The sequence below is a fragment of the Mycteria americana genome, chromosome 16 (genome assembly GCF_035582795.1).
Source record: "Mycteria americana isolate JAX WOST 10 ecotype Jacksonville Zoo and Gardens chromosome 16, USCA_MyAme_1.0, whole genome shotgun sequence".
Taxonomy (NCBI): domain Eukaryota; kingdom Metazoa; phylum Chordata; class Aves; order Ciconiiformes; family Ciconiidae; genus Mycteria; species Mycteria americana.
The window spans coordinates 11,433,600-11,444,560 of NC_134380.1; the positions used below are offsets into that span (position 1 = coordinate 11,433,600).

At 38.6% G+C, this 10,961-nt stretch overlaps 1 protein-coding gene across 1 annotated transcript in view; it reads left to right on the top strand.

Moving 5' to 3' along the window:
* GNA13 (G protein subunit alpha 13) overlaps positions 1 to 10,754 on the top strand; it is a 30,241-nt gene extending 19,487 nt beyond the window's left edge. Inside the window, exons 3-4 of the mRNA XM_075518505.1 lie at positions 752 to 802; positions 5,710 to 10,754. Coding sequence (XP_075374620.1) covers positions 752 to 802; positions 5,710 to 6,282 — 624 coding nt within the window. The 3' untranslated portion in view covers positions 6,283 to 10,754. The remainder of the gene's footprint in view (positions 1 to 751; positions 803 to 5,709) is intronic.
* Positions 10,755 to 10,961: the final 207 nt, after the last annotated feature.

Below are 10,961 nucleotides of genomic sequence, written 5' to 3' on the forward strand. Positions count from 1 at the left end.
CCTTGTAAGAGTTCTTCCTTAATCCCAGCACCCTAATGGAGTTCTGGAGAGTTGGCTGTAGTTCAGGCTTACGATAAAAACCCCTTTAGTTCCGTATTACTGGAGGGATTAAAAACTGCAGTTACTATTTGCAAGGACAGTGATGGCTTGAATCTGGAAGGTAACCTGTCTAGTAGGTGCGATATCATGCAGTATGGCAGCGCGGAGCACTGTTCGTTACAGAGTAAGGAGTTCTTGTCCGACTTGGTCTCTGATAGGAAAGTTTAGTAAAATGCTTCATCTGTTGTGGTTTCTCATCCTCTACTCTGCTAGTCATATGCTGTGCTCAGGGAAAGTACGTGTATGAATGGGATTGTATAGCAATGCAGTTATAAATTAACTTATCTCCAGTGATTAATCCCTGTACCTGAATGCCTGGATGTGCAGACTCCTCAAAGGGTTAGAAGAATTGGATGTGTCTTTTGATAATGAAGCTGTGGTTGCTTCGTTGATACTCCCTGTAGATAACACTGTAGGATTTATTTAGCAATTCTAAACTTGGAAATAATTTAACTATTACAAATGTGCCTACCTATGCTTTTAAGCTTAAATATAAAATGTCAGTTGTGTTCTTAGGATAGCTGCTTAAAAAGTGGTGATTAAAGCTTACAACACTTAAATCTAGATTTCACTAAATTAATTGGACTTCAGAATGTAAACTATTGGGATCAACTGTGCCACTTATTTAAATAACCATTTCCTTTGTTTTTAGGGGGAATCTGTAAAGTATTTCTTGGACAACTTGGATAAACTTGGAGAACAAGTAAGTTGGTTTGGTTTTTTTTTTCAGTCTTGAGTTTTAAGTAGTCTGTGTGATCTCTGGGTTTTAAACAGGTGAAATGTAATTAGTGTCTACTCAAATAACTTTGAACTTTAGTTAACTTCGACTGTCCCATTATCTCAGCAGTTCATCACTGACATGTCAAAACCACAGGGCGATGCAAGGGCCAAGAGACTTTCTGGAAATAAAACTTCTGTAGAAATTGAACAAAAAACAAGTTACAAATGCTTGTCGAGTCAGAAAACTGCTAAAGTAGCACTTCAACACTAATTGATATCCAAAAATGACTGCTTTTGTTTTTATATGTCCAGTTAGGAATTCTAAGTTAAATCAGTGCACAGGTAAGTGGTACCTTTCTGTAGTGTCTACTTTAAAATAAACAAACTTGGTACAGAATAAAATCTGTTTTCTCTGGGGAAAAAGCTGAAAGTTCTGTAGAATACTTTTTGATAGAAATGTTGGTTATTGCTTGAATAATGAAGTTGTATGCCGATACTCATTAGTTATGTATTGCAGAAATGGCATGTGGAAAAACTGCCTTTAAAATGGGATGCCAGCTTGAACTCCATGGGGAAGCAGTTTCTTCATGGTCATTTCCAGCTGATGGCTAACAAATGATGAAGGAATCCAAACCACTTCAATTGAATCCTGTTACATCATGCTTAATTTAATTTTTCTTTTTCTCTTTAACAGATAACAATTTAATTTTAAGCCAGACTATATTTTTGCTTTGAACTGTCATTTTTCTAACTAGAGCACTGGTGATCATCTTGCAGAATGCATATGCTTCCCAGCTATCTTGCTTGAGAACTCCAGCACTCACTCTCTGCATTTTGATTTGGTCTTGAGTTACAAGGCAGGAAGAGAACTGCACTCACGTTAATGAACTGCTAAACTTTCTGCTAATGGTGGATTTCTCATGGTCTTTGAATCCAATGCCACTTTAGTTTCGAAGGGGTTTGGTTTTTTTTTTTTCCCCCCACACATTTGTGCACATTTGGGTAAAGATTTTTGCAGCTTCTTTTCAGAGTTCTTTATTTAGAAACCATGGTCCATTCTTTGATTAAAGCGTGAAACTTGAAGTCACTAGGGTTTTTTTATGTTTTCATGTACACACACACTTATTGTAGGTCTGATGTTGCTGTGGGAACGCTGAACGCTGAATTACAGCTTTTCAGTTTAAAGTTAGACCAAACAGTGTTGAGATACAGAGGGACTCTTCAAGATCTGCTGTCATAGAAAATGTTAGGTCTTTGTGGAAAAAGTGCTAGCTAAATTTTGTTACTGAGTGAAAGATTTGATAGGTTCTTCTGGTTTATTCTTATCTGTATGCAAGATTTGTCTAATGATTATTTCCCCAGACTGTATTAATACAAGTATTTTACTGTTCTTATCTGTTATCTGATACAACTGGGCTGGCCTGCAACTAAACTGCTTATAAACAGATAGACCTGCGATTCATGTGCCTCTTGCCAAAAGGGAGCTGATGATAACAGTGCGTAGGGAAAAGAACTTAATGTTCAGATTTAATCAGATCAGCAAAATAAGAGTAGCTGGCTGGCATATACACGTGGGATCGGCTGGATTCCTTGCAATTATTTGTTGTTATTTCAACTGCCAGTGCAGACTATATGTATTCAAAATACCTCATAGAGAGACATTGCTTTCCATGTTGTGATTGGATCTTATTCATGCCTTAAATTCTAATTTTAACAAGGCAAACAGTGATGTCGTAGCCAAAAGAGCTACCTAATAACCAAAAGAAGTCGTTTAGAAGAAACCAGACTGTAGTGAATTTGAGGAAGGAGATAGTTCAGGAATCGCATGTTCTGAGTCACTATCATCGCATGTTCTGAGTCACTATCAATATGTATCCTTGGGAAGAGCTGCACAGAAAATGAAACAAAAAAACACCCCACCCCCACCCCCCCCCCCCCAAAAAAAAAAAAACCAACAAAAAAACCAACCAACCAAACCAACAACCAACCAAAAGCAACAAAACAAACCAAACAAACAAAACCCCCCCAAAATGACAAAAAACCCCAAACAAAACAAAAAAATAAACCAAAACTGGAAGAAGGTGAGAAAGAAAACAGTCAACACGGAAGATGGGGCAAAGTGTAGAAGAGGAGAGTGTGCTGGGGATGCTTGCAGGAGAAGTACTGATTAACAATGGCGAAATATTGAAAGGACTTTGAAAATAATACTCAGTGCTGTCCAAGGAAAATATTCACCTAATGCTGCAGTCTTCGGAGGGCTTGGAAAATAATACTCAGTGCTGTCCAAAGAAAATATTCACCTAATGCTGCAGTCTTCAGATGTGGAGAATGCGATCAACGGTGGGAAAGGGACTAGTTGAGAATTGCTACAGTGGCAAGCTGCTAGTATCCCAAGGATCTGGGTGTGAGGGAGAAAACATAATCATCCTTCAAAGAGATAACTAAAATACTGGGAGATTCCTTAGGAGTTGTTGTATTTAGTTTCCTGTAGCCAAATGATGGCTGTATACCAAGCACTTGACTTCCAGTGCACTCATTTGCAGACTGTTGGATCAGAGTAGCCATTATCTGGTATAAAACATGGTAGGTCTTCTGTGCATGTAGAACTTGAAAACACTTGAAAGGATTTTATTTGTGGTTGCAAGTGTGGAAGGAATTTTAAATGAGTGATAATACTCAAGAGGGAATTTGTCAGGAATTCTAGGAATAAGTTCCTTGTTCTTGAAAGCTTTCCTGAATAAACAGTACACGCCAACTCCCAGAAGAGTTTGCTTTGTGCTCGTTTCAGTATTGAAGGTATATATGGCTTTGCCTACTATATTAATTGATTTTATTTACTTACTTACTTTAATAATTTCAGTCACTCCTGAGCTTTCCTAAGACTTTCTGGTTTTGTTCTGAGAACTTGAGACTAGCTTCCTGAATAACAAAAGATTACGTGTTCCTGTTTGAAAGGTGGAATAAGTGTTGAACCTGAGACATTCTCTTGCCTAAATGTTAACAGCTTTACTCAAAATCCCTTCACATGTGCCCAGTGACATTTGATACAGTCACTGCTCTATTCCTCTGATTGTTCTCCCCCTCTACCAATTTTTGGTAGAAAAGACCCAAGCTAAATGTAACAAAGAGAAAAATCTTATTACCCTTTAAAGTTGCTTCTTTTAATCAGACAAGGGGGTGGCATCACATGTCTGTTGCTCGGTTAGGAGAGAACATAGTACTGCTTTAGCAGTTCAATTCTCCTGCAGATTTAGGTGGTGCGGGTTTTGGATGTGTAATAGTACTACAGCAAAAAGTGCAGGGTGGGGAGCCTGTGCTTCAGAGAGCTGCTTTGTAATTTGTGCCATGATAAAAATCAGTGCCTCAGTCATGGGCAGCTCGAATAAAGAAACCCGGGAGTTCAAACAAAACAGTCTTTCTCTAGCTAGTTTCACTTTTGAGCTCACATAGTAAAGCAAAGTGATCATTGAGTTTTTGGAACATTACTCTCACTTCATGATTTTTAAAATTGCTTTCTTAAATGCTGTGGATCAAACTTGTCCAGCTGCCTTAAACTTGGAATACCAGTATTTGAATTGCCATGTAGTTGTGTGTTTGTGCCCCCCACCCCAGCTTATTAGTTGAATCAGACTTTCTGGACCATGGTCTTACACATCTTTATAAAAACTCCAAGTCTGGTACTGGCACTGTCAAAGGAAGATTGTAGATCATTCAGTAAGAGGAGACTAAAATTCCAGCTCTGAAACCTAAATCGCTCTCTCTGAAGTTGTGAGAAATGCTGGAAAAATGTAAGGAAGAGTTTCCATAACAAGTGAACAACAAAGCTTTAAACTGCAGCATCAGCCAGCTGTCTGTTACAGATGCACTTTTTAAATAGCAAAAAGACTTGGACCATATGCAAAAGTGTAATTCTAAGAATGAAGAAATCCCCAATGCAAGTCTTGAATTTCATGCTGTCGAAAGCTGACTAATAAGAATTCCTCTTCCTGTTAACATCTGCATCCATTGATGATGACTGTTCATGTAACAGTCAAAAAGTAGTAAAAAATTACCTATCCTGCCTATTTAATTCTGGGGGAAAAGGCAGGCTGGAGAACTTCAGGGTACAGCTGTCTTGGGTGCCCTCCTAGGCTGTACTACTGGGAAGGGGCTGCTGTCCTCAGCTGCCTGTTTCTTCTGTTCTGCTGTATTGCACAGTATGTTTTGGACAAATTGGGGCTGTGTGAGCTCACAGGCGTGGCACAGAGCTAATAGAAGTGACTTTTTGGACTGATACAGCTGGATGCAAAAGATCTATGGCACAACACAGTAAGTTGCTTAGGTTTCACTTTTCTGGCATAATTGATTGCCTTAAAAATTACTTCGTGGAGCAGCTCTTTTTTCTAGAAGCAGTCGTGCAGTATGCACAAGAACATGGGAGGAACCGAGTGCCCACAGTTAGAATGGGATACTACCGTGGTTACTGATTTGAGAAACCTGTTTTAGACCCCATTTGCTGCATTGCAGTGTTGGCAGCCAGCGTGTTTCCCAGCTTTGTGGGAAGAGGATGAATGAAGCATAAAGTAATCCAGAATGAGGGGAAACTGGCATGAGGAATTGAAGGTGTACCTCTCAGGTTGTTTATGGATCCTTGTCATGTGGCAAATGGAAAGCTTTAGTTCTTTGGGGTACATGTTTTGATTTAATATTGGGTGTGTTTCCTGCTTTGGACTCGAGATCTTTCCCAAATGCTTCAGTGTTAGCATATAAATATACATACATGTGTATATTTATTCAAAACATTGTGCTGTTCCTCTGCAAGCTTTTCTCTCGATTGCAAGTCTGCTGTGATCACCGTGCCTGTGACCTGTATCCTAATCAGCAAAATCTCCTTTATTTTTTTTTTTTTAGGATTATCTTCCCTCACAGCAAGATATACTGCTGGCACGAAGACCCACAAAAGGGATTCATGAGTACGACTTTGAAATAAAAAATGTTCCTTTCAAAATGGTTGATGTAGGTGGCCAAAGGTCAGAACGGAAACGTTGGTTCGAGTGCTTCGACAGTGTCACATCAATACTCTTCCTTGTTTCCTCGAGTGAATTTGACCAAGTGCTTATGGAGGATCGGCAAACGAATCGCCTTACAGAATCCCTGAACATTTTTGAAACAATAGTCAATAACCGGGTTTTCAGCAACGTCTCAATCATTCTCTTCTTAAATAAGACGGACTTGCTTGAGGAAAAAGTACAAAAAGTGAGCATCAAAGACTATTTTCCAGAGTTTGAAGGGGATCCCCACTGCTTAACAGATGTCCAAAAATTCCTGGTGGATTGTTTTCGTACTAAACGCCGGGACCAGCAGCAGAAGCCCCTCTACCACCACTTCACCACTGCTATTAACACAGAAAACATCCGGTTAGTTTTCCGTGATGTCAAGGATACTATCCTTCACGACAACCTCAAGCAGCTTATGTTACAGTGATGTGCAAAAAGACATTTTTATTTGAGTAAATTTTGTGTGTTGTTTTTTTAACTAGAAGTTTACAGCAGGAGTAGAGAAATCCAGATCCTGTCAGACTTCTTGATATGTGGCTAAAAGCTGCTGCTGAACACATTATTGCCAATTTCTGCAGAAATTCAGGCTTAATCTCTTCCAGTGTAGCTTCAAGTTGACTTAAGTTGTAATTTTATAGCAGACCTATGTCTAAGTTACCTGTAAAGTGATAAATTTGACCTTTTAAGAACGTGTGTATTATCCTAGAAAATTCATTCCACCTTCAGAATTCCAAGTCCAAACTTCAATGAAATTGTTGCAATCGTTAGAGTGTGGCAGTAATTTAATGGGGGGAGAAACTTTTCACATCTAACTTAATTATGAAGATTGTGATACCATAGCTGACTTACGATTTCTCAGGTCTATTGTTGGTTAGAAATCCCATAAATCCCTTGCTGGAATAATCTATTTGAAGCTAGGATTCCTGGGTGTAATGTACTTCCTGTTTCAGTATAAATCTTTGCATGGGGTTTGACTAGGAGATGCTTTAAAAGTACTTAGATTGGAAGCTTCAGACATATCCAGCAGGAAGTACTAATGCAGGCAGAAGTCTAGTGACAAGGAATTAGTGAATGGCACAGTACACGGTTTCACTCTATTGCGTTGTACATACGTCTTAGAGCCATGGCAAAGCACAGAGCACTATGATACGGTCCTCTTGAAATTCTGATGTGGGAAGGGGAGCAAGCTAAACTTGTATTTCTTATCTTCACTAACCAGATTTTACATGTAGGTACCTTACCTGTTCTTGAAGCGCTTTAATACAGCACTGGTTTATTTTTACTTTCTTCGTGACTTCTTACAGTGTGCCTCATCTTAATCAGTAAGCATTTGGTGATGGATAGAAGTACTTGCAAACCTAAGTGCCTCCTTGTGTTCTGTCCTCCTACAGTATTTTCAGTGGCCTTATGTGAGCATATGTGTTCCCAGCAGAGGCCTTGTGTAGCTGACACCGTGAAGATTAACGTTTTCTTCTGAAAAAAGAACATGTCACAGCAGAACATGCTTCAGCTGATGAGGTTCTTTTTGAGACTTTCCAATTGGGTCTAGCAATCCTAAGTGTACTTGAGCCAAATATGTTGCACAGCATACTCCAGAGTGCTGCTTGTGACTAAGAATATTTTACCAAAAGTTCCATTGCAGTTGGTTGGGGGGTTTTTTTTGTTTTTGTTTTTTGGTTTTTTTTTTTTGTAAGGGGGGGTTGTTACCATTGCCATGTGATTAAAAAAAAAATCATAAAAAATACTTCTTGCCCAGAAATCCTCATGCACCACATAGCATGCTACAAAATGAGAGTAAGCTTGTGAGCTTGTGTTTTAAAAAGTAGTGCCGCTACCAAGTTTTCCCCGGACGGTAGTGTCATGTCGGCAGTTCAGCTTGCCACTTCCCCCATGGAACTGGCCAATTCCTGTGGATCGTGATGCTGGCCAATACTTTCTTAAATGAATTTTTATTAACATACTGCACATGTGGCAAGCAGTGTGACATAATATTCTCACTGCTTGGAGCAGTGTCCCTGCTAGAACATAGGAAAGCTGCCTGTCTTCTGAACTTAGCCTTTTACTTACTGTGATTGTAAGTTGTATTAACATCTCTGTACCTCGTTCTCCTGTCAGTAGAAGGGGAATAGCGTATTTTAATTTAGTTAGGTGCTTTGAAAGACCTCTATTTTTTTATATCATCCAATGAGTAGTCATAGATTAGTCTGCGATTTCTGCAATAAGGCACTATTTTGGGAGGAAAGAATTCTGAAAAGAGCTTGGGAGAAGTCACAGTGCATAATCTAAACATAAAGTCTGGGTGCAACGCTGATGTCAGGAGGATTAATATAATCCTTAGATGGGGATATTTAATGTAGATTTTGCCTCCTTACTGGACATGGATATGATTACTTCTGGTTTGACATCTTCAGGTCATATGTGAGCAGTTCAAGAAGGATGGTGAACTAGAGACCTCAAAAAAAGCTAGTGAGGCCATTTAAAGGATTGGACAACATGCCTGTAATGGGAGTGCAGAAGTTCTCCATTTCCCTCTTTGGAGAAGAATGACAGGTTGATTTGGTTGAGCTATCAATGCTACACGAGCAGACAACAAACCTCTGTCTAGTAGCCTCAGAGTCCACTGTTGAAAAGCAGAAATTGAACAAATCCGTATCCTTGTTCGTCAACACGAGGAGTAGTAGGTTTGGTTTTTTGCAGTGCTGACAGTTGTCTGAACAAGTTTCTTCTTTGAAGAGAGACTTATCTCTGCTCTGATTAAAATAATCAATTTGGAGAGGGTCTGTAGTATGTGTTTGCAGGATGTCAGACTAGATGATTGCAGAAAAGACTAAAGACTGGATAGTGGATGATATGAAAATTACCAGGAATTTGTCTAAACAAATTTGTTTATGTAAAATATTGATGAATTTTGTGCCAAGGGAGCTGTTAATTTACTAAAGATCCTCAAAACTGATGTCAGTCCAAGGATATAGCCAGTATCACCAAGGCACTGGGCACTTCTGATGTTAGCTAAAGTGGGAAAAATACTCAGCAGGCTTCTCCCCTGAACCAACACAAAAAAACCCTGGTTTTAATCCTTTTAGATCTCTTTCCCTGTGAACACCAGGGCCTGTAAGATAGCAAGGTGGACCCTGCAATGTTGGGTCACTTCTGACAAAATAGGCTCTGGTAGATAAGCACTATATGAATCTCAGGCAGAAATGAATTATTTTAATGAAATGACTGAGTCAAATCGCTTGCATTTCCCACTCCCACTTCTTTAGAGGGGGTGAGGCAACTAACCTTGATGTAACTGTTTACATGGTTCCTATGTTAACATACTGGCTAAACAAACTGAATCAACGTTTGGCTTCTCCATCTTCAAACTTACTCTTCATTAGCTACCTGAAAAGGAGCATAGCGTGTACTGTTGTATTTCTTTTTAGATTTGTTTCTAAATGTTATTTCTTTATAGCAGGATATAATTTTGGTACAAGAGCTGAAGGATTGATGTTTTGAACAGAGTGATTTTTTTTTTTTTTTTTATCCTGAAGCAAACAAATGAGTCACAGTTGGCTAGTAAGAGTGAAGCTTGTTCATGTAAACCAGTCTGTGGTACAAAGTCAGGATGTATTTCTAGTGAAGGTGGGAAAGCAGGTAGAAAATCAAGTTTCCCACAACTTTCTTTGATGGAGTTCTCTTTGGTGGAGTGAGCTCTGTTAAAAAGATCACTGACCATATGGAGATATACCACTGTCTTGTACAGCCTTCCTGTACCTCAAGGTGAAATTGGTGTTTTAGCAACTGTTCCCTGCTGCAGTGTGTTAAACTGAATTGATTGATACCTGAAAACTGTGGCTGTTCATCAGGGCTTTAAAAATTTTACTGTTTTTATATATTGTATGTGGGAGCATAAGCCATCAGTTTGTGTAAAACTTAAGCTTTCTTCTAGAATATCTGCTCTTAAAAAAAAAAAGTGGGTTCATTGATCTTAAAGGCTGTATATTGGACTCATTTGTCTAGTAAGTAGCTTTAAATTTTGCCCATCAGAATTATTCTATCAGATTGCTCAGATCAGGTGGGTGTTTCAAGCTTTGTGACACTTGGCTAGTAATAGTATTTATGATCAGTCCCAGAAGGCTTGGTCAAACTGCATCTGCTCACCATGTTTGGGAGCAACTCACTGCTTAAAGACTGAGAACCATGCATGTTTAACATGTCCATTGCCATCAGAAGACTTCTCTGGTTATTTCTCTTTAAGGACGGTTGCAGGAGGTTCATTTTCCGACAATAACATTTCCTGTTTCAAAATGATCAGAAGTTTCATGCCATACTGAATTGTTCACAAGTTAACTTTACAGGTCTTGTCTATTTGATGGTACCATTAACATAGGGGTTTTTTTAATTACACAGCATTGCAATACAGTGCCATTTTGCAATTTCTTTGCATTGTACTTGAAAATAAGTTGAATTGCAGACTATTTAAAACCGCTTTCCTGCGCTTTCAGTAGCAGTGAGAGCTTACCTTACGTGAAGCCTTTATGTAAAAATATATTTTGTAACAACCTCATAGATCTTCAACAAAACCAAGATTTGTATTAGCTTTGTATAAATGTTTGTGGCTTACAATTTTATATGTTTAACTTTTTATAAACTTTCCAGGGAGTAGTTTTTATTGTAAATTTTTTTTTCTCCTTGCTTTAGTTTAAGATTGGCAATAAATTATTTCTAAGGAAGGTCTTAGAAGAAAAAGCATCACTTCCTTTTTATAAAACGGTTAAATTGATGAATAGTTTAAAACCTCTTACACTCGCTTGTACATTGCTCTGTACATACTCTCCAAAAATGTTGCCTTTCAGCTATTAATATTTTGCCTTGTGTACAAAAATTACTGACGATGAATAAACATATACAGCCTCATGTTGGCATTATGAAATTATTTTTTCAAGTTAATAATGTGTGGAGGCAGCCAACTGACTTTTTTTGTTGGTTGGCTAAGGCCAGCTGTTTTGCTCCTGCCGCATCTTGTGTTTCAAATAAAATATGTAACAGTCTCTGGTCTCAAGCAAGCTCTTCGCTAAAAGGGCTCATCCAGATTCGTGTTCGGCCTGATTGCTTTCTCTCCAG